General features: G+C 45.0%; 1 protein-coding gene across 4 annotated transcripts in view; it reads left to right on the top strand.

Moving 5' to 3' along the window:
- Positions 1 to 732: 732 nt before the first annotated feature.
- Positions 733 to 27,367, top strand: part of RNF220 (ring finger protein 220) — a 219,181-nt gene continuing 192,546 nt past the window's right edge. Inside the window, exon 1 of one of the 4 annotated variants that reach the window (XM_032877570.1) lies at positions 733 to 1,456. In XM_032877570.1, the coding sequence (XP_032733461.1) occupies positions 832 to 1,456 (625 nt within the window). In that variant the 5' untranslated portion in view covers positions 733 to 831. The remainder of the gene's footprint in view (positions 1,457 to 27,367) is intronic. The other 3 variants (XM_032877572.1, XM_032877571.1, XM_032877573.1) reach the window with 3 other exon arrangements.

A 27,367-nucleotide genomic window follows, 5' to 3' on the forward strand; every position in this document is an offset into this window, starting at 1 on the left:
GCATTTTACTGGTGAAGGTTTTGTTCCTTCTCAGGAAAGAGAAAACCTGTATGATTAGAGAGGGGTGTGCATCAAAAATAATATTGCACTTCTTTCTGGAAACAGCTTTAAATGATACATGAAGATATGTGTTGATGTATGTGCCAATGTGTGTGATTTATCCACACGTACAATTCATACCGACTAGCATGTACAGATGGTCTAGATGTGCTTGATTTAGGAATTTTTCAGCACCGGGGCGTTGTCAGGGGAGATGAAGAGAGAATGTGTTTGTCGGGGGTCACCTAGGTAGAACCTCGCCTCTGTTTGAACATCAGGCCTGCCATGAGCGGTGTGTGCGGGTGGAAACCCTTTAAAATATAGACCCCACCTAATCTACTGGATGCCTTGGCCTTCCAAAGCTCATTTGCTCAGGGAATATTGTATTTGGAGGTTTTATGATTTTTTTTTTTTCCTTTGCTGGGCTCAGGCGCATTTCACCCGGAACGTGTAGGGACCAAAGTCAGCTACGCGTACATCACAGTAAGTTGTCTATTGATTTTCCTGAATGAAAATGGTCTGATGCTGCTGCCCACTGGCTCCTAAAGCCTCTGGTGTCTCTTGCCCGAGCATCTGTAAGCCAGGAGGATGGTGTTTCGATCACTTGGGGTTTCCCTTTTTTTCCTCCCCCTGACCTTCCTCCCCCCTCTTTTCTTCTCTTTGCTGTTTTCACAGGTCTTAGAAGGGGATGATTCCCCAGTAATATTCCCTGCCCTGATCCAAGGTGCCACTCGGCCTCCCTCCCAGGGAAGACTGCTTCTCGTGTGACACCAGCCATAGAAAGAGACTCCGATGGACTTACACCGGGCAGCCTTCAAGATGGAGAACTCATCCTACCTCCCCAACCCACTGGCATCCCCAGCACTGATGGTCCTGGCGTCCACGGCTGAGGCCAGCCGCGATGCTTCCATCCCTTGTCAGCAGCCACGACCCTTTGGTGTACCTGTCTCAGTAGACAAGGACGTGCATATTCCCTTCACCAACGGTTCCTACACCTTTGCCTCTATGTACCATCGGCAAGGTGGGGTGCCCGGCACTTTTGCCAATCGTGATTTTCCCCCTTCTTTACTGCACCTCCACCCTCAGTTTGCTCCCCCAAATCTAGATTGCACCCCAATCAGTATGCTGAATCATAGTGGAGTGGGGGCTTTCCGTCCCTTCGCTTCCACTGAGGACCGCGAGAGTTACCAGTCAGCCTTTACACCGGCCAAGCGACTTAAGAACTGCCATGACACAGAGTCTCCCCACTTGCGCTTCTCAGATGCAGATGGCAAGGAATATGACTTTGGGACACAGCTGCCATCTAGCTCCCCCGGTTCACTTAAGGTTGATGATACTGGGAAGAAGATTTTTGCTGTCTCTGGCCTCATTTCGGATCGGGAAGCCTCTTCTAGCCCAGAGGATCGGAATGACAGATGTAAGTACTTTGGTGCAAGCCTTCCCTATCCCCAGCAAGCCCTGCCTCACAGTAATGTTCAACAGGTCGGTGGCAGTTTTCATGCTCGTAGGAATAGGGAGGGCCGGCTCCTTCCCACTCAGTGGCTGCGGAGTGCTAACATTTACTTGTCTAATGTCGATGAGCATTGACCGTTCCGGGAGGACATGTTTTCCTGATGGTAGCCAGAGGCAAGTTGGTCTCCAAGCTGCCTCTCCCCAGGGCATGATTGACTTATTCTCTGGGGACTCACTCTGGAATGAAGAGGGGTGCCATATGTATACAGGAGCAAATGTCATTTTATTAGAAAGCGTAGGTTCCTAGGATATTTGGGGGGCCCGAAGAAACTTCTCCATCCCTACTCTCTTTGCTACCCTCATTATATTTCTCTGATCTTGACATTATTTTTTAGCTTTTCCATTGTATCACATCCAGTGGACTCCACGTGATTTTATTTTCCCAACTCTCAGCCCTTGTCCACATCAGGCTATTTTTCAGAGACGGACAAAGGTGTCGTCAGTCACCATAAAGCATTTCAAACAGCTGTGTTTTCCTTGCAATCGCAAGGCTAGAAAGCCAACTTCTCTTGGGATTTAACAGGTTTGCTGGATGCTTATCCTGGGGCTCACTTTTAGGACTAGACACGGTTGACCTGTGTGACTATTCCATATTTGATGTTCACAACTATTATTAATTCTGCTTATGGAACAGCTTTCTTGTGTTCTCCCAGTGCCTCGTTGAGCTTTGGTGACCCTTGCTAATAGTTGGAACCAAGCCTTTATTAGGAACTTGTAGACCAGGAGGGCTGAACCCTGCAATCTTCTCCTCTAATAGAATCAGAGAATAATTGTGTTCTGACGCTTTTGGGCTGTGGGTAGGCAGAGCAGTTTTCTTCAAGCCTGGTGAGAATTTATGAACTGAGGGCGTTTTTCCACCCAACCCTTTGTTCTAAGATTTGCTTCATTTTATTTTCTTAAGAAAACTACATCTGAGGTTTGCTTTCCCCTCTTTCTTTTTTTTTTTTTTTTGTGCTTCTGTCCTCTCCATAACCACCAACACGAATACCATTTTTTTTCTCTTCTCTTTATGATGCCGAGGAGAGTAATAGAGACATTGCAGCTCTCTCCCCTGTCGGCACTGCTTCCTCAGGCTGTCTCCTTGAATTAGGCACTGTGTTAACTTTCCTGCGCTAAAAGGCATCTGCCTAAACCCAGCGTACCTTTTCAATAAAAGTCATCATAAAATCAACCTGCCTTGTAAATCCATCGCTCTTTGGTTTTGAAATATGTTGCAAGTGTGTCTTTTATGTCAGCGTCTGTAAGCCCGAGACCTCCCTACTTCAGGGAGAAGCTGCTAGCACAAGTGCCCATGTGTTCTCTCACTTCGCTTGGGCCCCTCTTCTGTCGTCTCTCCCCTTGAGGACAGCTGATGCATGCATTACCATCCTGCTTTCCCGGTATACCTGCAGGACACGCTGGCGTCTTGTGGGTCTGTTGTGTTTTACTTCAGTGCAGTTTTCATTTGTCAGTGGGCAAGTCATCAAGGTGAGCTGTCATCTGACCTCTGGCTAAAGCTGGCCTGGTTGATTCTGGCCCCCTTTTTGCTCCAAATACAAGTCGAAGATGAAATCCTCTCAAACCTAACATGCCGTCAAGTAACATCTGGAGATCAAGATTTCCTTTCTTCTCTCGCAGCAGATCTGGCTGGTCTCCGTTTTTCTCTCTTTTTCGCCCAAACCTGTGTCAGACCCCCAGAGCAGGAGGAAGCTTGTTAGTCAAGTCAGAACTCATAGATGTGGCTATCCATTCCCCTCCGAGTGTCAAAGCCATAACTCTTCTGTTTGCCTGGTTTGCATTGTGTGGTGGTGCCGTTCCCCATGGAGATGGCTCCCTCACACAGGAATACGCCTGGGTGGAGAAAAATTAAATGAGTCTATCTCCCAAAGTGAAATGGAATTCTGACCTTGAAATTAATGAGATTCTGATCAGAAGGGTGGGGAAACTTCTTTATTTCAAATTGTAGTGCTGCAGAAATGGGAACCCTTTCCCCTTTTATCTGCTTAAAATATTCTTTCTTTCGAGAGTACTTTGTCTTCTCTTTTTTCTCTTACACAAACATAAAACCTATAGGGGTGTCTATGAGCGTAGGATGTTTGCGCAACCACAGTATTACCTAGAGTTGCATTAGTGACTAATCTTTAACAAGAAACAAAGGTGCCAAGTGAAGAGGAGCCTCTTAGCCTGTGATAGCCCTGGGTCTGGGTTCCTTCCTCCTTTTCTTTCCTTAGGGGGCAGAGCAGCCTTCGCAGGGTTGTACTGGGGAGCATTTGTGCTTTTGGTTTTGAGTTTTTGGAAGGCGGGAGAAACATTTTTCTGTAGGGAAGGGTTGAAGAGGCACCGTGACAAAGTCGGCAGCGGCTCTCTTGGCTCCTGTCATATGCCGACGTGTGTCGGAATATTTATGGTCTGTTTTATGTAAATACATATTTAAGGGCCGTTAGAAGGCCTGATTATTCCCACTAGATGACTTTCAGGTCCTCCCTACAGAACCGTTTTGAAATAAGTAATATTTCTCAGATAATCGAGTGACAGTGTACAAGACTGCTTCCAAAGGGAGAGCTTAAGGGGCAGCTGGGGCAGTGAGGGGGGATGAGGAGGCCAGAAAAGAGAGGATAGAAAATGTTCAAAAGAGCAAAGTAATAGGATGCAGTGACTTTTGGTCAGATTGCCAAAATTAACCAGGTATATTCTAGTTTTTTATTCTTAAAATTTAGAGTTAATTTGTAATAATGTGGTGGACTTACTCTTCAGTTCTCTTCTTATAAATAAATTTTTCTCATAAAATGTTAAAAAAAAGTCTTAATTAAATACAACAGTAAAACTTCTAAATAGGCATTTAGCTTTAGGGGGTTTTTTCAAGGGTGGGAGCTGAGCATGGTGTGTGTGTGTGTGTGTGTGTGTGTGTCCTTTACTTAGAGTACAAGTTTTATGACTGAGTTTTAGGTCAATGAAAAATCAGTTTTACTATGGAAACACTGACAGTTTTTACTGTCGCAGCCACCCCCCTGCTCACACACTGTATCCATATGCAGATATGTCCACATGGGCGCGCATTTGAAAGCGGGGCCTGCAGACATGGTGTAATGCACACGTGTTCTTTCCTTAAATCTGGGTGCCGATAGGCAGGCTTTCTTTTGCGATTAAATATGCATTTTTGTAGACCTAAATTGTAGCTATTTGGGTAAAGTGTTGTCTCTCCTAGTAGATGATTTCCAGTTTGCTTCCCTGTTCACCTACCTGGCATCACAGGTGATTCGTGAGGTAGGTGTTGGGTTCTATGGAAAAAAGAAGCCTGGACTCGGCAGGACTGACTTATTTGCCCTGGAGAAAGGGAGAAGTGTTTTGTGAGAAGCCGTTCATGGAGGATGCGTAATTCCCCAGGAAGGGAACTGAGGTAACTCTTGTTTATTGTCACTCCCTGAACCAGTCTCCAAGGCTTCTTGTCCAGGGAAATGATGCTAAAATTTATGGACCAATTACGAATAGTCCACGTGTGTCTTACATATGAAGTGTCTTCAGATATGTTTCCCAGGGCTTTTAAAATAAACATTTCCTCATCAAGGAAACTTTACAACAAAAGGGAAGCTAAGTATTGTCCGCTGCCTTGTGCTAGAATCTATACATTTATTAGCCCCTTAGCGCCCTGGCTCTTACCATGTGCATTTCCTTGTTGTGCTCTGTTGGCCACCCCTGTGCCCAGATTCCTGCCTGGGTGATGCAGGTGTTTTTGTGTTTTGGGGTGGTGGTGGGGGGGAACCAGCCTGCCAGTCATTCTACTCCGTCAGCCCAAATTGGAGTTGGCTAGTATGCAGGCTCACCAGAGGGCTGAGAGGAACCAGAACTGTCCCAGTTGGAGCAATGACTGGCCCAGGCTTCTGATTCACCTCAAGGACGGGCACTGGGCATTGACCCTGCAGTGGCCCTGTTTCCTTGGCCCTTCCGTGTCAGGCAGATTCACAGGTAGGCAGGAAACCCGGTGGCTTACAGCAGTTCCTGGATGTTCTATTTTGCTCTCATCTTTGATGTATTTGAAGTCTTTCTTGAGCCCTGAGTAGGAGATGGTATTTGTACCCGGAGAATGTGTCATGTATCATCGAAGACCCTGTGTCTTAACAGATCAGCTGAGCCCACATATGCCCAAGGACAGTCTGGAATGAGGAGTCCTGGCTACATCATGAGGGTGGTATTAAGGGGGAGTCTTCCCAAGGGCCCTGGGACTGGAGTGGCCAGGGATCCTAACCTGGGGTTTTAGGAGAATTGCTCTCACTGGGGAAGATGTCTGGGATAGTTGTCAGGTCCCCAGGCTCAACTTCTGGATTGTAGCTGGAGCAGATGACTGCAGTGGAAGGGCCAGCAGATCGCCAGGGGAGATGGGTCAGATGGCTCCTTCCATATCCACTGCCCACACCTAGCCCAGTTATCCCTCAGCTGCTCCCGGATTTCTCCCGCAGCCCCTTTTCTCCTCTCTCCGGGGGTGGAGGGCAAGAACTCCTGTAATGTGTGGTTGTTTCTGGTTGTTCGCTCCCAGCACAGTCATGGAGACTCCTTTTCATGCTGCCGGGTTTAATTGTCTTGTTGGGATAAAGAAATGTTTGCACAGCTAAAGTGGGGCCGGGCTGGACGGGAGCAGTCCCTGATGGCTGCAGAGCCATCTGGCCTGGCTTGGCTTGGCTCAGCGCGCCGCTCGCCCGCCGCCCGCCCGGCGGCTGGGCTCGCTCCCGCTCTCGCTCTCTTCCCCCGTCCTCGCTCCACGCCGCGCCGCTCTGGTCGGCGGCTGCCTCCTCGCGCGGCCGGAATGCCTAATCACCATGGTGAGAAAACGGACACCGCAGCCGTCCTCCCTCCTCGCCTCGCGCCCTCCCTCCCATCAATTGTCATGCAGAAGTGATCCCGGCTGCCGTTTCCTCGCGGCCGCCAGCCAGCCCCTCGCCGCTCCCGGCAGAAGGGTGGCTGATAATTGATCGTTTGGGGGAGGGGGCGCGGAGAGACGCGAGGCCCGGCCTGGGGAAGGAAGGACCACAGAGCGGGCACCGTTGGCTTCCTTGGAAAGGACCCCCCAGCCTCCGCCACCGAGATGGCTTTCAAGTGGTTTCAGAAATGTTGGCGACCTCGCCGTCGCTCGGCCGGACTCGGAGGCTGCGGGAGAACTCCGGGCGCTGCCCCAGGGCCGGGCGAGAACCGCGCCGACGCCGACGCCGCCGCCGTCTGCGGCCGGGACCCGCGGGCCGGCCTGGTCCCCCGCCCCGCCCCGCCCTCCACGTCCCGCGGCCCCAGGTCGCACTAGGAACCGAGCCCTGGGTCGGTTTCCTGTGCTGTCGTCTCAGCCGCAGAGGGAGTGTGGGGACGGGGTGAGGACAAGGGAGTGAGTGTGACCCCCGGGGGGGGCACGCCCACGCGGGGGGGTCGGGCTGATGGGGGACGGGGTGGGAGGTGCAGGTGAGCGCGTGGCTGTCTGAGGAGGCGAGGGGACCCAGCGCGGGCGGGCAGCGCGCGGCAAGGGGGTGGGGTGGGGCGAGGGGAGGGAGGAGGGCGTGGGGGAGGGCGCGGGGGCGCGTCCAGGAGGACGGACGTGTGTACACGCGCATCTGGTGCTAGCATCTCCCTCGGCAGCCGAGGACTTTGAGGTTTCTCCTGTAGATTCGAAATGTTTCCCCGTCTCGCTTTTTAAATTTGTAAAACGCTCCGGGGAATGTTTCCCAAGTCCTGGGGTTCGTGAATCCGCAGGATGGCTGGTTTTCGGGCGAGGCGAGTCTCGGTCGCCTCGGACAGTCTGAGGCTCTCAGCCAGCACAGCGGGGCTTGTTAAAGTCCGGGCAATTTCTGGAACTCTTCCCACGGGAAGTTTTCCGGGGCTGCCTTCCGGTCAGCGGCCCCAGGTTGATTATTTGGTGGCCCTTTTTTCTTTGAAAACAAAAAACACGCATTGTATCCTAATAACAAAAGTTGCTCTCCCTCCCCATCCCCTTTCCTCATTAGGCAGAAGAGGAAACTGAAAAAATAGAATTATATTTTTATATTAGTTTCTCTTATTTTTAACCCTTGTTAGCTACATCCATCTGGTTAATAAATATTAGCACACATTGAAATGTATTATTTGTAAATACTCGGCAGCTGGAGTGACGATACATTTAATAGAGTTATATATTCATAATGGTTTTTCATATTTTTAAGTCTTATTAACCACGTCCATCTGGTCAATAAATATCAGCGTCCATGTTGGAATGTACTTTTTATAAATACTTGGGATTTGGAGTGATGATACATTTTAAGTGTAAAACCCACACAATTGTAACACCAAAATTACAGTAATCTTTGGATTTGACTATTCTCTTCCAACAGTTTAACAGCATTTCCCAGTGCCATTCCCCCCCCCCAACGACAGATGAACTGCAGACTTGAGGATAACTTATTGCCATATAGCAGCTAAAATGCCTTCACGTTTAAAAAATACCATTTAAATTGTGACGCTTGTGGCTGAATAGAATCTGCAAGTCTGTGCTGTGGGTGGGAATTTGTAAATATCTCTTTCTTTGGACAAGGAGGAGAATTTTCTGCAAAAGAACTTTCACCTACTTAGTCTCTCTCTTAGGCCTTTTCCAGGAAAAGATCCTGATTTGGGACTATGGGTTTAGGCCTGGAGAAATGATAGGCTGTGGTATGAATAAGTAAACCTGGCAGATGCTGAGTAAACAGGAGGAATTCATTCCCTTCCATTTTTTACCCAATGGATTAGGTTTTTCTATACTCTTAAGCACAGTTTAGTTTTAGTACTAAAAAAATTTGGGGGGACATTGGTGTCAATCACATCGAAGGGTTCAGTGTTAGTTGAGTATTGAATAAATTAACGGTGGTGATTATAACCTAATTTTTCTCCCAAGTTTTCATCTGTTTGCCACTCTTTGGCATTGCGCTGAGTAATATCTATTAGACTATTCTATCCCAAAGGTGTAGAGGTTGGAGGGAAGAAAAGAAGAATTTATTTACGCCTTGAGGTTTAATAATGACAAAAGTAGGTAGGGAGTTTTTCCAGAGATATGTGAAATTGCCTTTCTCAGCTATAGACGTATTGATTATTTGGGGTACCAAAAGAATCTTTCCTAGCTTAAAAAATAATTCAAAATTTGCTTTTCTCACCTAACACTCTAGGAACCTAAGATCAGAGGCTATCCCCTTCCCAAATGTTTTCTCACAGCATTACGTCCCCTATCATGGCATCCACAAATGCTGATCTGCTTTTGATGTGTATTTAAAAAAAAAACAAGTTCCTACCCAGGTCCTGGGTGAAGCTGGAAACAGACAAGTGATGTGGAGGTTTTGTAGACACACATAACCATCTGGCAATTCAGACATTTGACCGTCAATCTTCCCTGTGGAATGTGTTCTGATTGAAGATGACCTAGAGGAAATGAAAGTTGTGTTTTGGGGGGGAAGACATGGTGCTGCATCCAGCACATTCTGTTCAGCAGATGCGGAGCTGCAGGAAAGTCTAGAGCTATATGTGTAAGGAAGGGACCTTTTGGTACAGTCTCATGAGAAATCAAGCCCAGTAAGCCTGAGTGTGACTCACCAGATGAGGGTTGTCTTTTTCCACTGAAATTCATTTGCAGGCTGAGACTTATGGCTTTGCATCCATCTTAGAGCAGCAGACAGTGCGAAAGCTGTAGGGAGGGGGCAAGGGCCAGCCCTGGACAGATCTTTGCTTTATTTTCAGGTGTATGACTCCCCTTTAGGTGCCAGCTAATCCTAGAGTGCTCTCATTTGGTCTTTGCTTTTTGGAGTGTGACTTACACCAAGTCAGAGTGGCCTAGCAAAATAAATACCTGTGAGAGGAGTAAATGTTGCATTTACCCTTTTGGAGCCTCAACTTGAAAATGTTTTAGATCAAAGGTGGGAAGACAGTGTAACACAGTAGTTAGGAGTTCAGCCTCTGGAGTAAGATCCTGACCCTCTAACTTACTTACTCAGTGATTCTAGGCAAATTACCTGACCTTTCTGGGCCTCGGTATTCTCACCTGTAAAATGGGAATTATACAACTTAAAGAGCTGTTGTGAAGGACTGAATGAGATTAAATACACAGCTAATGCTTGGAACAGTACCTCAGACATACTAAGCATTCAATACCTAATGACTTATTTCAAGGATAATCTGGTGTTATAATCTTCATGGTTAGAAGCACTGATGTAGCCAAACACAGGGTTATTAACAACTGGCATGTATGTAGGATCCTTTCATACATTCATGCCTTATGGCAATATGGAAAAATGAGAGAGAAAGTCTAAGAGCCCTTTTCTGCAATACCCAGCTGCTTCACCTCCCTTCATTATTACCCATCCACCATGATTAGCCCCGGTGGCCCTCTGACCTCTTTCTCCTTTCATTTTATTTAGAAGCAAGGCAATATTAGAGTTAAAGAAACCCAGTCTGAGTCAGGAAGCGACCTGACCAGGGTTAGTTAGTTATCAAGGCAGTGGCCCAGGTCAGAGAATCCAGATCTCGTCATATTTTCTTATTCTGGAACTTTGTATTATCAGATATCATTTGAAACAAATGGACCATTAGAATTTGTTTGTGGTAGAGATTTGAGCTATATGTAATCAGATTTTCTGTAATGGTATTTGACTAGTATTAGAATGCAAAGTCCCAGACTTTCTAGTATGTCCCTAGGTTTTAAGTTACATAGGCACTTTTACCCTCTTGCCTATGTGACAGAAATCTGTGAACCTTCCCCCATCTGTGTGTGTCACAGTCCCACAGCATGATGGATTGTCTCTGCTTGGGGGAGGCTTAGGACGGGGCTTGAAGGGGGCTTGTAGGTCAGGAGAGAAATACAGCAGCAGGACTGAGCTGGGGGAGCTGCTGGGGCGGGATTAGCAGGGGAAGGGGAGGGCAGGGTTGGGTGGGGATAGGCCTTTTCCATGGTGTCTGTGCATTTTCCTAGGAGTAAAAGAGGGCTGTCCATTACTCTGAGTGCACAAATAAACTCAGTGTTTTCTTCTTTGTAGAAAGAAAGCCCCATGGGGCTTGGGAATATCAGAGAATGATTCTGCACGTCAGTGGGAGAGGTGGAGAGTAGGGGGATGGGAGTGGGCAAGACTGACCTTCTGCCTGAGGACCTTGGATTTGAGTCTATTATTTAAATATAGTGGTTTGGATTTGAAAAGTCTCCTGTTCACATACGTATGTAGCAGAAATAGCCATTGGCGGCCAATTGAGGCCGACACCTCAATCCTTGTCAGGTCCTTCATGGCTCTGTTGCAGAGAAGGGGTTCAGGTCTGTGTTGGTGGTGAAGAGCACCCACTTCTCTCACCCTATCCCCAGTCCTTAGGTAGGAAGGGAAAAGCTCACCATTCTTAATTTTGAGTTGTTAAAGAAGCGGGGAACGTCTGAGATTTAGGCCCCAAGGCCAAAGTCGATGGAAGGAAGGAATTCCAGAAAAGAGAAGAGTTGGACCCAAGAGGTGGATAGGGAGGTAAAGGCAGTAGTGCGTACTGGGGTAAGGAATCAGCAGGGACTGCAGTTAGAGCCTAGGCTTTGCCTTCCTTCCTGAGCAGTAAAATTTAAAAAAAAAAAGAAAAAAAAATCCTTAGAACAACAAAAGTCTGGACGCTTGGGCTTCCTTCCTGACAGGCCGACCTGGTGGGGTTTCATTCCGCCTGAGCAGCAGTCAAGGCTGATTTACCGGTAAGAGATCCCAGACAGACGTTTGGGCTTAACCCTTTCCTAACTGCAGCGATGCCTCATTGCCAGAGCCGCCCTCTTCTTCCAACTTCCCATCACAGTGTGAGTAGCTTCTTACCGTCATTTGTTCTTTATTTAAAGAGGGTCCTTGCTGCTGAAGGGCCTAATACCCTCTTGGTGAGAAAGCTGGGTCTAGGAGAAGTTGAATGACTTGAAAGAGAGATCTTACCATCAAGTCTGTGACAGGGCTGGCATTGTGGCTTACGGCTGATTTAACTCTCAGGCTCTTAGTAATAGTATATTGACTTTGGAGCATTGTAGCCATCCTTTGGTTGTGGAAGTGCCTCCTGGAGTCTGTATTGGGGTGATCCTCTGAGCCTCAGCTCTGCCTCCATACTGTGCTGGCCCCACAGAAGGAGCACTGCTGCTTATCTTAGGTGTTTATTGGTGTATTATGGATAAAACTGGCAGAGTACATGAGGCATGATTCAGTTTCCATCTTGCTAATATGATGCACTCATTAATTCATGTAATTATTCGATCAGTATTTACTAAGTACCTGCATTGTTCCAGGCGTTATGCTAAGCACTGGGAATACAATGATGAGCAAGGCAGATTACATACAGTCCCTGCCTTACTGTAGCTTAAAGTTTAGCAAGCAATTGCCGGATGTTGTGAAAAGTACAATAGGGGAAGTATAAAATGCCACGGGATTAGAAGCTGGAGCACCTAATCTTGTCTGTGAATGTGGATAACTTTCTGGAGCGAGTGACCTTTAAGCTGATATCTGGACATCAAGAAGGAATTACTTTATTCAAAGGGACTAGGTGTGGCAATTTGCCTTTATGGACAAAGTATAGCATCTGAGAGTGGAAGAAAGAACTCCAGAGCTGCCAAGGACTTCTTATGATAAAGGAGAAATAGAATTTCTGTCTGCCAGGACCTGAGGCATGACCTCGGGTCTCTATAGTACTTCATCCTACAAGCAGGTGTTCCTGAGAACATTCCTTTAATGCTTATATACTTCTGAAGCCAAACATCATATAGGGTCTTGTTTTTAAAGTAACTTTCTCTTGTTTTGTCTGTTTTGTTGAAGTATAGTTAACATGGAGTAGTAGAGGGAGGAGATAACTAACAGAGTAGTAGAGACAATGGTTTCAGGCATACAGTATAATGATCCAGCAATTCTGTACATTACTCAGTGCTCATCAAGATAAGTGTCCTTTTAATCCCCTTCACCTGTTCCACCCATTCCCCACTCTCCTCCCCTCTGGCAACCACTAGTTTATTCTCTGTATTTAAGAGTCTGTTTGGGGCACCTGGGTGGCTCAGTTGGTTAAGCAACTGCCTTTGGCTCAGGTCACGATCCTGGAGTCCTGGGATGGAGTCCCACATTGGGCTCCCTGCTCAGCAGGGAGTCTGCTTCTCCCTCTGACCTCTCCCCTCTCATGCTCTCTCTCTCAAATAAATAAGAAAAATCTTTTTTTTTTTTAAAGATTTTATTTATTTATTTGACAGAGATCACAAGTAGGCAGAGAGGCAGGCAGAGAGAAAGGAAGGGAAGCAGGCTCCCTGCTGAGCAGAGAAGAGGGGCTCAATCCCAGGATCCTGGGATCATGACCTGAGCCGAAGGCAGAGGCTTTAACCCACTGAGCCACCCAGGTGCCCCAAATAAGAAAAATCTTAAAAAAAAAAAAAAAAAAAAGGAGTCTGTTTTTTGCTCTCTTTTTTTTTCCTTTGTTTTGTTTCTTGAACTCCACATATGAGTGGACTGACTTAACATTATACCCTCTAGGTCCCTCCATGTTGCTGCACATGGCAAGATCTCATTCTTTTTTATGGCTGAGTTATATTCCATGGTATATATATGTAGCCACATCTTCTTTGTCTATACATCTACGGATGGACACTTGGGCTGCTTCCATATCTTGGCTATTGTAAATAATGCTGCAATAAACATAGGGGTGCATATATCTGTTTGAATTAGTGTTTTCATTTTCTTTGGGTAAATACCCACTAGTGAAATTCCTGGATCCTACAGTAATTCTAGTTTTAATTTTTTGAGAATACTTCATACTGTTTTCCACAGTGGCTGTGCCAATTCGTATTCCTACCAGCCGTGCACTTTTCCTCCACATCGTCACCAACATTTGTTACTTTCTGTGGTTTTTGACTGTAGCCTTTTGACAGATGTAAGGTAGTATCTCACTGTGGTTTTGATTTGCATTACCCTGATGATTAGTGTTGAGAATCTTATCATGTGTCCGTTGGCCATCTGTATGTCATCTTTGGAAAAAAGTCTGTTTGGGTGCTCTGCCCATTTTTAATTGGATTATTTGTCGTTTTGTATTGAGTTGTATAAATTCTTTACATATATTGGATATTAACCCCTTATCAGATACATCACTTGCATGTATCTTCTCCCATTCAGTAGGTTGCCATTTTTTTCGTTTTCCTTCGCCATTAAAAAACAAAACAAAAGTAACTTTCTAAAGATAAGTCACTATAAAATACTTTGTAATGATATATGATATCTTAAGACCCGTGAACACCCAGAACCATGCTTGATACAAAGTACTCAGGAAATATTTGTTGAATATGGAAGACCATTATCCTTGAGGATGTTTCAGGGGCTAGATCAAGGGCCCTGGTCCTTTTACTCAAGTTGATGCTCAGCTGTATACTCTCCTTGCACAGAGATCCGATAAGCCTGAAGGTCTAAAGTCCTCCCTGACCGTTAACTAAGCCACACAGCACCCAGGATTCTTGGCAGGATTTCTTGGCAAAGCTTCCTATGGGAGGTGCTTTGTTCAGGCATGACTTTCATGAGGGAGGTTAGACAAGTAGTGCCAAGACTATTGAAGAAGGAAAAAAAGAAAGCAAGGCAAACCGTTGTTCCAGGCTGGCACACGTAGGCATACTAAAAACAGTTCCCTCCAGCCAGGGCCTCGGTACTCTGCCATCCCTGTTGTGGTTTTCCTTCCCCTGGGCTCTTATCGTGGTCATCACTCAACAGCCACAGCATTTCCTGTAGAGCTCCGTGCTCAGGGCTGTTTGCAGAGGAGTCAAAAAAGTAGAGGATACTTCCTCTTCTTGTGGGCCTATGGTTAAGGTGAGTGGTTAGGATGTATATATGAAAAAAGAAATGATGATATAAAATAACAGACAGCAGGGGCTCTGGGATCTCAGGGGGAGTCATTCCCAAAGGTGGGCTTCTTAAAATGTGATTTAAGGACCACCAGCTTCCCTACCACTAGTGGGGGGGGCGGGTTTTGGGGTGGGGTGGGGGATTATTACCTATAATGCAGATTCCCAGGGCCCACTCCAGACCTCCTAATCAGAATCACAGGGAATGTGACCTGGATATCTGTATATTTAGCAAGCAGGCCATTCTTAGATTCCTTAAAGTGTGTGAGTCACTCACCAAGGGTAAGAGTCTCAGAGGGAAGATCTCACCAAGGAGTACAGCTTTGGAGGAAGGCAAGTCAGTATGGGCAAGCAGAGGGGAAGAGCTGGGCTTCCACCCAGAAGCCCGGAGTGGTAGGAGTGAAGATACAGCCTCCGCTTAAAGACAGTGTCTTTCTTCTCCAGTGGGTGGGTTCTGTCCTACTGCCTCTAGTTGCCCCCTTGGCCCTTGCTCCTCCTCAGGTTGTTTCCATTTTCCTCCCTTATTGCTGACCGGCTGATGGTACGTGCTCAGACCGCCCCTTTCTTGGTGCAGTATAGTAGCTGTAAGGTGGCCCAGTGGAGGGGCTTGCGGTGCTTAGCCAGATGTGAGAGAGCCAGTGCGCGCTCTGGTACTTCTTGGGCTCCAGCCAGCTTGGCTGCTCGCTGCTGCTGTTATACTGCCGAGTTGGGGGTAGAGAGGGGTTTTGCCAGCCTCCTCTCTCCTCTTCCCCAGCCCTTAAGCTTTCTTCTTATGCTAAAATGCTCATTTGTAAAGAAATAAGGGTTCGTGGTGGGTTGGAGGGTTAGAGGAACCTCTCAGAGGCTGAATTAGTCACCAGCACCTGCAGATTGGCTCTCTGCTGCAAGCTTTAACCCTTGTGGGCACAGCCGAGGGTGGATGGAAGGTTCAGCGAACCCCGCGCTTCAGGTGGTTCAGGCACCTGCGCAGGAGCCGATGCTCTCATCTATTTTGCTCATGAACTCGGGAGTGGTGTCCCTTTCTGGACCTACTCTCCCCTTTTAAAACACTCATCACACTGTATTGTAATTATTTGCCTAATTGCCCCTCCTCCACAGGCCCAGGTCTGTCTTCTTATGTGACTCTACCCAGTGTAACACCTGGCTCAGTAAATATTTGTTGTGAGAATACGTGAACGCATGGTCCCTGTTTCCTCGACCGAGTTATGCTGAGCGTTGCCAGCTGGCTCTACCCGCTTTGACATAGTCTGAAGGACCACGCGGGATCCACCGCTGGGCTGGGCAGCCCCTGGCACATGGACAAGTGGGAAGTGATGACTAGAAATAGAGGCTTTGGAAACAGCTCAGCGACAGGCCAAGAGCCCAGAGCCAGAAGCTCCAGCTTCTCATTTATGAGCTGTGTACCTTTGGGTCCGTCCGTCTCTCTTGAGTCCCAGAGCCTCATATATAAAATGAAAGGCAGCAAACAATCCTCGCCCTCCTTTACAGGGTTGTTGAATCAGGAAAGATAAGACAGATGTGTTTTGTCATCCAAAAGTTACCGTATAAATGGCACACGAGCGCACAGACCACAGATAACACGTACCCATACCCTGTATAACGCGTTCTTCCCCTTCTGGGAGCATCTGTCTAAGGAGCAGCATGGTCTTGGGGGAGTAAAGCGGTTTATGAAATACCTGAGTGTTCAACCTAGAGGGAGCCCTCCTACCTGCAGTTCCATCCTTGCAGCCGGACTCCGTGAGAGAGGCTGTGGTCCCCGCCACGGGCTGGGCTGAAGCATTATTTTCCCAGGTGGTTTGGGACAAAAGTTTTGTACTCTTTGTGGATGCAGGTTGGCAGGCTGCTTTCTGTATGGATCCGTGACATCTGAGCCGAAATATTATTTTGCCGGATTCCCACTGAAATGAATTCACCCTCTGCCTTTCTTCTCAGCAAAGCTCGGAGCACCTTTCTTTTTCAATTCCCAGGGCCCATGACTCTATTCCTACTTTGGGGAGGGAAATATTTTGACTTAGAGGCAGAATGCCTTGGCCAAAGGATTGATAGGCAGAATCGAGGTGAAGAGGGCTTTCCGCCCTGGGGACCTTGCTTGGGCCGCAAGAACAGCCAGGCTCTACAGGCGAGTAGGACAAGGTGAAGAGGGCTATCAGATTTGGAAGGATTTGGAAGGACTTGCCTCGCAGGCGAGATCTTTAGAAGTCAGAGCTGAGCCAGGAGGATTGGAAAGAGCAAGCATTTGAAAAAGGCTTTACTTGTGCGGTAAACTTCATTGTGTGATTATTTAATAGACCATTAACAAGCAGATTCATTAACAAGATCTTAATTAACAAGTTCCAGGGTTATTCCTCCAACTTCCCAGGGGAACTGTTCTCCTCCTATTTAGTCCCAGAGACTTCCTATCCTCCTTAAACTAACCATACCAGACGCATTTAAATTCAGTCTTTTTATTGCAAGTGAAATGACTGCGGGCAAAGACAGATGCACAGCACTACTCCTAATAAGAAGAGCTAACACCTTTCGAGTGCTTTCCATGAGTTAGACATGGTTCTGAGTGCTTTACAAGTACTTGTGTGTTTAGTCCTCATAAAGTCCCTTTGAGATAGATATTGTTATCATGTCCATTTTACAGATGAGGAAACCGAGGCCCAGAGCATTTAAGCACATACCCACTGTCACAAAAGCAAGGGATAGCAGAGGTGAGATTCAGAAGCAGGAAGTTTGGCTGCCAAGCCAATGGGAAGGAGGAAAACCCCAGGAGAGGAAAGACTGTGGGTCAGATTCGTGAGGTAATAAGAATAATACTTGTATCTGTTCATGGTGCAACAGATACTTCTCGGTACCTCGTGTCTGTATGCCAGGGCGTGTCCACACTGGAAGAAATTGTAGGACTCCTTTGTAGTGAGGCAGCCCTTAGGCGAGGTCCCTTTTGGCCCACTCACAGGCCTCTCTCTAGCCCCACCTGCTCTGTGAGTTCCTTGAGGTAGGAACGGTGTCTTACTCATCTCTGTTCTCAGTCGCTAATGTGTTGCCTGGAACTTTCTAGTTATGATCGCAAACAAAACAAAACAAAAACAAGTCTGTCAGATACACCTCTCCATGGGAGAGGGGGCAGATGGTTTTAGCATCTGCTAACTCCTCATGCTGTCTGTGGGCCAGAGCCTGCCGGTGGGGAACTCTGCACTTCACAGACAGAGCCATTCAAAGAGAGCTAACTCTGAGATGAGACAGGCCAGACGTGTGTGGTCTTTCTGTGCCTCAGTTTCCTCAGGGTAAAGTAGGACTCGCACTAATACCAGTCTCCTAGGGTTGTTAGGAGGTAAGTGAGTTCATATAAGATGCAAATAAAGTCCCAAGAATAGTTCCTGGCACAAAGTAGACCCTTAATACATGTTGGGTTTCATAGTCGCTATCACAAGGACTCTGTCACAGTTTTGAAGTCTCTTGGACCAGGCCTTTCCCTCACCTGCCTCTATTCTTGTTTTGGGTTTTTTTCCTTCTTTTTTTCAAATTTTTATTTAAATTCTAGTTCGCCCCAGCTTCTATTCTTGATTACATTATAGAGGCAGTGACTGATGAGCCCTGATCTCTTACGAGTTTGTGCAGTTTGTGACAGTTCTTTCTATAGCTGAAAAAAATTCCCAACTGACGTTAAGGAGCTGGTCCCTATCATGTTGTCTTGCCTTTTTGGCTCCAGTTACATGGAGACTAGAGCGAGGAAACTACAGCTTATCTGATGATCCCTCCTTTTAACTACCTTAACTGGCATAGGGTGGAAATAACCAGAATTCCACGCTAAACTCCTACCAGGGAAAGGACAGGGAGCCATCAGGACTTTATTTGGGAATAAAGGGTTTGGTGAGTCTTGTTCTTGGCCTCTTCATTGGCAGCCTTTCAGAGAGCAAGCTTGTGGACTCTGCTGGCTGTGTTGGGGAGAAGATAAGGAACCGGCAGAATGCCTGAAATCATTGGGAAATGTGACCTAGGAAAGAACTGTTGTAGGTGGCTTTATTTTGCTTGTTCTCTGATTACTTACGTGGAGCTTACGTGAAGCTGTGTTCTCCCCTTTAGCCTAAGAAAACAATTACTTCTTCTCTATCCAGATTCTAGTCCCATTTGTACATTCTGTAAATACCGGTCTCCTCGTCTCAACCTGAAGACCTACAAGAGCGCCCTTTCTCACGCTGGCTACTTTTGCTCCCACTCCAGGATCCACCCACTGCCCCATCATCTTTCATTAACGATAGATGTTTATAAACCCACAAACTGGCCTCCCTCCTCCCAACTTACTATCCTTGTATTCTTTCTGAGTAGCTTGCTTGGCCATAATATCACTTTCTTCAGCAGCATTCTGACTTCTAAGAAGCTTAATAGGCAAGGAGATTGCGGGGTCTTTGACTTTCTCTGAGCCTCAGCCTTAAGTGGTTTATTCTATTAAGCTGATTCTTGGTGGTGGATAGAGCTTTGCTGGATAAGAAGTTGGGGATGAAGAGGGGGTTGCAGTTTGAGGAATAGGATCCTTTCACTCCCTCTTTACTGTTCCCCACCCTCAAACCCATTCCTGCGCTAGGATCCTGTTTTTAGAGCTCAGGAATGAAGGGGGTGGTGATGGATCCAAAGTAAAGAACTTTTCTTTGAGGACTTAAGAAGTTGGCTTTTTTTTTTTTTTTTTTTTAAGCTGTGCTTTGCCTCCTTACCTCTACCCTTCCTGCCCATTTGTTCCTCTTCAGTCAGCCACTTTGGGATTTTCCCTTTGTTTCCTTCCCTCCTTTTGCCTCCTCCCCAATTCTAGCTACCAAAAAAAAAAAAAGAAGAAAAGAAAAGGAAAAAAAAAAAAAAGGAGCAATGAATAAAAATTACGAACTGTTGATTTAAAGAGAGGAAATCCAGGTGTGGAATGTAGAAGAAAAAATAACAGATTCAATTCTAACAGAGGAAATAATGCAGAATTCTTCTCAGTGTTCTTTTTCTTTAGAGTTACACCAAGATGAATTTATTCCTTCTGATACTTTGGCCCAGATTAAAGATCTTCAGGTTTCCCTATTAACATTCTCTCTCGGTTCAGAAGGGCCAGCAGGTTGGGAGAGCAGGGCAGGGGAACTGTTTTTTTTTTGTTGTTGAATCATGGGGAGCTGCAGAAAAAGTATAATGGAAATTTGTGAGCAGGAAAAAGCAAGGTGGCCGGAGAAGTGGGGAAGAAACCAAGAGTGTAAGTGTAGAAAAAGGTGCAGCGAGACAGGTGAAGGGAGGGTTAAGAGGTACAGACTTTCAGTTAGAAAATAAATAAGTCAGAGAGGTGAAAAGTGAAACATAGGGAATATAGTCAATAGTATTGTAAGAAGGTTAGATGGTGACAGGTGATGACTGCACTTATCATGGTGAACCTTGTGTCATGGAGAGAATTGTTGAATCACTACACTATGCACTGAAACTAATATAATATTGTATGTTAACTAGATACTTGAATAATAAATTTTTTTAAAAAAGGTACAAGACAGTCTTCTCAGAGAGGGCAGGAAGAAAATCAAAAGTAACCAGAAAGCTAAAAAGAGGGAAAGAATACTTGAAGATGGAGGTGGGAAGACGATGGAACATTTGAAACATCTCAGGGAATTATGAACAATTTGTTTCATAGTGTACCCATGTTGATGAAGGTGCTGGGACACAGGGCCTTGTACATAGTTGATGGGATTGTAAAATGCCATAATCTCTTTGGAGGGCAATTTGGCAATATCTATGAAACTTTTTTTTTTTTTTAAAGATTTTATTTATTTATTTGATAGAGATCACAAGTAGGGAGAGAGGCAGGCAGAGAGAGAGAGAGGAGGAAGCAGGCTCCCTGCTGAGCAGAGAGCCCGATGCGGGACTCGATCCCAGGACCCTGAGATCATGACCTGAGCCGAAGGCAGAGGCTTAACCCACTGAGCCACCCAGGCGCCCCTATGAAACTTTTTTTAAAAAGTATTTTATTTATTTATTTGACAGGGATCACAAGTAGGCAGAGAGGCAGGCAGAGAGAGGGGGGGAAGTAGGCTCCCTGCTGAGCAGAGAGCCTGATGTGGGGCTCGATCCCAGGACCCTGGGATCATGACCTGAGCCAAAGGCAGAGACTTTAACCCACTGAGCCACCTAGGCACCCCTATGAAACTTTTAAATGCAAATATCTTTTGATGCAGTTCAACTGTAGGATTTTATCCTACATATATTTGGTCAAGTACATAAGGATATATGTACTTTATAATATTGTTTGTAATTTGAAAAAACAGAAGCAACCTAAATGTACATTGATAGGGGGAAAGAAAAATACATTGATAGGGAATTGGTAAATTATGACACATCTATGTAACAGAAGACTAGGTAGTGGTTTTAAAAAGTAAGTTAGGACCATAGGTTCTTATATGTAAAATTAGGTACAGAGAAGTATATGACCTCTTTGTATAGAAAAGAAGATACATACGTATATGTCTTTATACACATATATAACTTTTGGAAGGGGACAAAGGGGGTTGTTAACAGTAGTTTTATTTGGGGAGTATAACTGGGAAGGAAAGTTGAAGTAATACTTTTTATTGTATACTCTTCTGCTATTTGAATAGGTAATATGTGTATGTACTGTTTTTAAAATTAAAAAAATCTAGTTTATGATTTAATACATAGTTTGGAGATGCTAGAATCGAAAAAGGACATTAGGTGAAAAGTAAAGAAATCTGAATAAAATATGAACTTGAGTTAGTAATAGTGTGTCAACATTGGCTCATTAGTTATAACAAATGTACCATACTAAAAATAAGATGTTAATAATAGGGGAAACTGGGTGTGAGGATATGGGAACTGTCTGTACTATCTTTGCAATTTTTCTGTAAATCTAAAAACTTCTAAAAAGTTTATTTTAGAAAGACAATTTGGGTGCGCCTGGATGGCTCGGTTGGCTAACTGTCCAACTTGATCTGAGCTCAGGTCTTGATCTGAGGGTTGTGAGTTCAAGCCCTGTGTTGGACTCCACTTTTAAAAAAAGACAATTAGGGGCACCTGGGTGGCTCAGTGGGTTAAAGCCTCTGCCTTCGGCTCAGGTTATGATCCCAAGGTCCTGGGATCGAGCCCCCGAATCGGGCTCTCTTTTCAGCGGGGAGCCTGCTTCCCCCTCTCTGCCTGCCTCTCTGCCTACTTGTGCTCTCTCTCTGTCAAATAAATTAATATAATCTTAAAAAAAAAAGACAATTAAAAAAAAAGATAATTCGGAAGACTATATTATGTGAAAGGCCCGTGACTAGCATTTAAGGATTCAGTCTTAGAGAAATGATTTGATAAAGCTGGGTGATTTCTCTAGTTGTAGAACTCATTACTGATTGGTTCCATTTCTTGCAAATGCCGAGTGGAATGGGACGGATAGTCACAATTGCTGTGAATGTGTCTGATTTTGTTGTTGGTGTTATTTACAAAATTAATTTTCTTTTCTGAATTAGTTTAAAAAAAGGTTAAATTAACTGATGGTTATTTCCACTTCACCATCCGAAAAGTACAGGCTGGTGCAGGAGCTACCTAGTGAAGGGAGTTTATTTATTTATTTTTTTAAAGATTTTTAATTTATTGATTTGACAGACAGAGATCACAAGTAGGCAGAGAGGCAGGCAGAGAGAGAGGAGGAAGCAGGCTCCCCGCTGAACAGAGAGCCCCATGTGGGGGGTCGATCCCAGGACCCAGGGATCATGACCCAAGCGGAAGGCAGAGGCTTAACCCACTGAGCCACCCAGGCGCCCCTAGTGAAGGGAGTTTAAAAATGAAAAGAGACTTAAAGGTTGTCAAATGCTTGCTACTTTCTTTGAGTGAGTGAGATGGGGTAAATAGAGAGCAGATGGGAGGATTAAGTTGTATTCTACGTAAGCAGTTCTGTTTGTGGTCATTTATATGAGATTTAGCACAATAGCCAACTAGGAACAGACCAGAAGACTCTATCCCTAAGCCATCCTCCAAGTGGCCTCTCTTCCCTTCTCATGCACTGGTCAGGGCTACTGACAGCCATTGGCTGAGTTCTTTGCAGGAGTAGGGTCTAAAGATCACAGACCTGCCATTGGCTTAATATGATATGTGCTTTTCTATCTTTCTGCCTCTTACATTAAGAAATGGTTAAGACCAAAGATAAGAATTTCCTCTTTGAGCTAACTCACATGCCAGCTAGAGGAAAGCAGACTTGATTTTTACCTTTCCATGTAGAGAAGGGAGATCTCTAGGCCGTACTCCGGGATGGCCCTGGCACTCAGTTCAGAGGAGGGATCCTTTATGGTACTGGATACAACTAACCCCTGACTTCATCCTTCTTGGAATTCCCACTCCCTTGGCTTCTGGGACATTATATTTCCTTTGTTCTTCTCCTACTCCTTTCCCCTTGTTTCTGTTCTCCTAATACCTATATTTCCCTGTATCACAGCACTTATAACTTTTTTATTGTGATAGAGTGAGGGGAATTAAGTGCTGTGTTAGCCTGTAGAGGAATGTCAAAACAACAGTCAACTTAAAGTTGGTTTGCTTTTTAATGTCATCGTGCACTGGTGATTTTAAACAATGTCAGTTATAAAATATTTATAAAATATTTCTCTCCAAAAATATCTTTTGTTGGTCTAAGTTCTGAAAAATTGCTGGGGTTACTCTTGAGTTTTACCAATATATATGTATCTTTATATTAGCACATTTTAAATTTTATTCTTTACTAAATACTGTATTCTGTAAGGAAGAATTGGGAGAATTTTTGTTATCCTGTGGACCCATGACACCTGCAGGCTCGGTTGGCTTTTCGAGCAAATGCCTAACACTTCTGAAGCAGCTGAGCTCACTTCTGTCCTCAGCTCCTGTGATATGGCTCAACTCCTGCATGCAAATGGGAAATTCAAAATAAACAATGAGAGCAGTTAATTGTAAAGATAGAGAAACAAAAATTGAGTTATTTCAGTCTGCCATTCTTTCTGACCTCTTTGAGTTCTTACTTATGTTTTAAACTTTGAAACAGTGGAACAAACTATGAAATGGGGTGTGACATTTCCGTTTGGTAGGGGCAAATTTTAGTTCATCTGGTTAATAGTTTACTAAATTAGAATATCTTTAAAAACAAAACATTAGGGGCGCCTGGGTGGCTCAGTGGGTTAAGGCCTCTGCCTTCGGCTCAGGTTGTGTTCTTAGGGTCCTGGGTTCGAGCCCTGCATCGAGCCCTGCATCGGGCTCTCTGCTTCTCTCTGCCTGGCTTTCTGCTTACTTGTGATCTCTGTCTGCCAAATAAATAAAATAAATTCTTAAAAAAAAAAACATTATTTTTCAGTTGTTAATCAGTTACGTTAAAACTGAAACATCAATCAAGAAAATAATTGTTATGATTGATCATGGCATGATTATTTGTCATAAAAAATGGCCCACTGTGTCCACTGTGCCTGGTATGCCCCCGGAGGTGATGTTCGAACAGGAAATATGAGTGGTGATCAAGTGGCAACCACAGAAGCGTTTGGGTCCTTTTGAGGGACATTTGAGGGACAGAGAGCCTGAGGGCTGGGATGGGGTGAACTTGGGGGAATCCAGCAGTAGATGAAAGAAAGAGCAGCCAGATCTCCATGAATCTTTTAGATCATAGAGAGTTTGGATTTTATTCTTTATGCAACAGGAAGCCACAGAGTATTTTGAATGGAGAAATACTATGTTGTGATTTATCATTTAAAAGAGGACTATGGCTGTTGTGTGACTAATGGGTTCAAATAGGGTGTTAGTAAAAAAAAAATCATTGTAAAAAGGCCATTGCAGTAGTCACAAATGAGAGAGCAGAGAAGGAATAGTGCCTTACACTTACTGAAATAGCAAAAATTCCCATAGTAGGTACTCAGTAAATACTAAATAAATAAATCGGCAGAACACTAAATGCTTAAGAAAACAAAACAAAACAAAAACAAAAACAAAAACTGTAGCAGAGCAGTGCTGAACAACACAGTGGTAAGCCAAGACCACTGACTTTGAGTTCAACACACTGGGCTTTAGTTCAACAGCTTGGGCTCTGATTAAATGTGCTGCTCTGAGGTAGGTAGTTTAAACTTTTGAGCCTTAGTTTCCTTGTCTCTAAAGTGGGAACAAGCTGACTCACCTTTTTGTTTTATTAAAAACTGTATTTTTTTAAAAGATTTTATTTGTTTATTTGTCAGAAAGAGAGAGCATGCACAAGTAGGCAGAGTGGCAGGCAGAGGCAGAGAGAGAAGCAGGCTCCCTGCCGAGCAAGGAGCCCGATGCAGGACTCAATTCTAGGACCCTGGGATCACGGCCCGAGCTGAAGGCAGCGGCTTAACCAACTGAGCCACCCAGGTGTCCCTAAAATGCTGTATTTATAGCATGGTGTCTGATATATAGTAGCCACTCAATCAGTGGTGACCATTATGGTTAGCAAGACATGAGCTAGTGGTCAGTGAAGTTTTGATGTGTGTACAGGCACGGGGAAGAGGGCATCTGGTGTTCCTTAGGATATCAGGAACACTCTGGACCTTTTAACAATTGAGAGTCCGTCTCCTGAGTCTAAACTTTTACTGGCCTTTGAGTAACTGTGTTTGAGGGCCTTAGGAGGAAAAAACAGAAGAGACCCTTAGAAAGAGACAGTTAAAGGTTAGCATATTCTCTGTCAGCTCAGCTATTTTCCCTGATTTTGGGAAGAGTCAAATCTCCTGTCTCTTCATTTCCAACTTGAACTGTGAAGTCCTAAGGTAGGTGCTTCCTTCACACGCAAAATAGCTACTCTCTGAAGCAAGTTTCCAGTTTTCTCTGCCAAAGCGGCCTGGGACACAGGACGCTGTAGGCTTGTACCTAGTTAAAGACCTTGATTAGGGATGCAGCTAGCTTGTCTCTGTGTATCTTGACCCTACCTAAAGCAGCCCCAGAGGCCTGGTGATCATTCCAAATCCATGGTGATCATTCCAGATCCATGGTGATCATTCCAGATCCATGGTGATCATTCCAGATCCATGAGGACAAGGTGGAGTTGGAGACCGCTTCTATCCCTCGTGGGGAGATAGCTACTTCTCTGGGGGTGATATAGTTTTCTTTTTCTTAAGATTTTCTTGCCAAGATATGTGTGTGTGTGAGTGAAAGAGAGAATAAATAGAAAGGGAAAAAAGACCCAACAGTGCACAGAAACTGTTAGCACAAAGGCTGGGGGAGGGACTTGTAGGGGAGGACAAGGAAGTGATTTTGCCCAGTTTAAATCCCACTTGAACCGTGTGGTTTCTGCGTCCTGAACCTTTTGAGGTTCAAGTTGAGTGCACTCTTGACAAAACGTGATTTTCTGGTTCACATCAAAAAGGCTCTAAAAGACTTCGAAGTCTTTTCCTTGGGACATCAAACAGTCCTCAACAAAGCAGGGTGTTGATGAGATGCGTGCAAATGAACAGATTAAATTCTCCCGTGAGGATTAGATGCTCCTTAAGAAGCAGGCAAAGTTGGAAACACGGGAGACGAGACTAGGCTGTGCCCAAACATACTCACAGGCAGGGACCCCAGAGTGCCCTCACGCCCGTTTCCCCGCACTACCTCCCTGGGCCCAGGGGCTGACCTTATTTGTTACCAGGTTCACCCAGGAGTACCCAGGGAATTAGAAACTGAAACAAACTCTTCTGTATTCTCTCTCTTGCCTAAGGCAGCACTTATGTTCCCCAATAAAAGGTGTAAATTAACTTAGAAAAGATAGGTCATTCCTTTGAAAAATTGTCAGTTGTCTTGGTGGCTTAGAGCAGAATTTTGCTTATTGAACCAGCCTCAATCTTTCGAGAACTAAGGACTTCCATGTCTGCTGCCTTATGGTAAATGGACTAGCCAACTTGAGGACTGGTGTGCCAAACCAAACAGCGCAGTCAAATTTCGTTACCAGCAAAACCCCGAGGCTAGAGTCGACTGCATAGACACAACTGCATTGAGCATGGTTTCTGAGCTGAGCAGCTAAAATATTAATGATTAGCTTTGAGGAGGAGCATCTCTGACCGAAACCACTCTCTTGAAGAAACCATAATTAGCAATTAAAATATATTTTAAAAAAACTGTTCCAAACCAACAGCTTCTAAATAAATAATTGTCACTGCTGATTGAACTTGTTTTATTTTCCTGTGTTTTTTCTTATCTTTTCTTCTCCCTGCATAACTTACAACCCGGTAAATGCTCAGGAGCTGTTAATATGATTCTGTCAATACGTTTACCATGGTGACTTGGGCTGTATTTGGCGAGCATTTGAAGAAATCAGTCACTGGTTGGAGGGAGGAAAGACAAGCTGTCGATATCCGGGGAAAAATGCTAATAACCCTAGTGACAAATCGTCCTCTGGATTCTCCAAGGGTTAAGAAAAAGCACCTCTTCGACATGGGAGCTCCGGGCTAAGTGGTGGTGACTCGTTAGAAGGCACAGACATTCGCTGTCACAGAACTGCAATGTCCTTTTCATTGTCATACGTTGCACCTTTCAAGCCACAGATGAGTTTTGGATACAAACGGGCCTGGAATTGGATCCCGAGTCCCCTGCTTTTTAACTGTGTGACCTTGAGCAATCACCAAACCTTCATTTTCTCATCTGTGAGTTAGAGGGTGTGATACGTAGCCTCAAAAGTGGTTGGGAAAGACCTTGCACAAAGATATTATTTGCTGCTTCTCCAACTCTTCTGGGAAAGTACACAAATGATAAAAGAACAGGAACTTCCGGCCCCCCAGCATTGTAATGGTGTATAGAAAATGTAACATATTTGGGAGTCTTGTAGTACCTAAGTTTTTGTGGATTTTACATTCTGGGTTTAATGTATCAAGACAATGTTTAAATATGCTGATCATTAAGTAAAACTGGTGCTCTGATATAATTCATTAATTGAACACGTATCTGTTGAATGCCTATTATATGCCAAGCAATTCAAGACGCCAGGGATACCACAGTGAGTAAGATAGGTTGGGTTCATGCTCCCAGTGACTTACAGTTGCCTCAACCAGGAAACCTGGTACTGGATATTTCTCAGGTTTCCTG

Source organism: Lontra canadensis, unplaced genomic scaffold (assembly GCF_010015895.1).
Source record: "Lontra canadensis isolate GAN:19392208 unplaced genomic scaffold, GSC_riverotter_1.0 scaffold60, whole genome shotgun sequence".
In the NCBI taxonomy this organism is placed as follows: Eukaryota; Metazoa; Chordata; class Mammalia; order Carnivora; family Mustelidae; genus Lontra; species Lontra canadensis.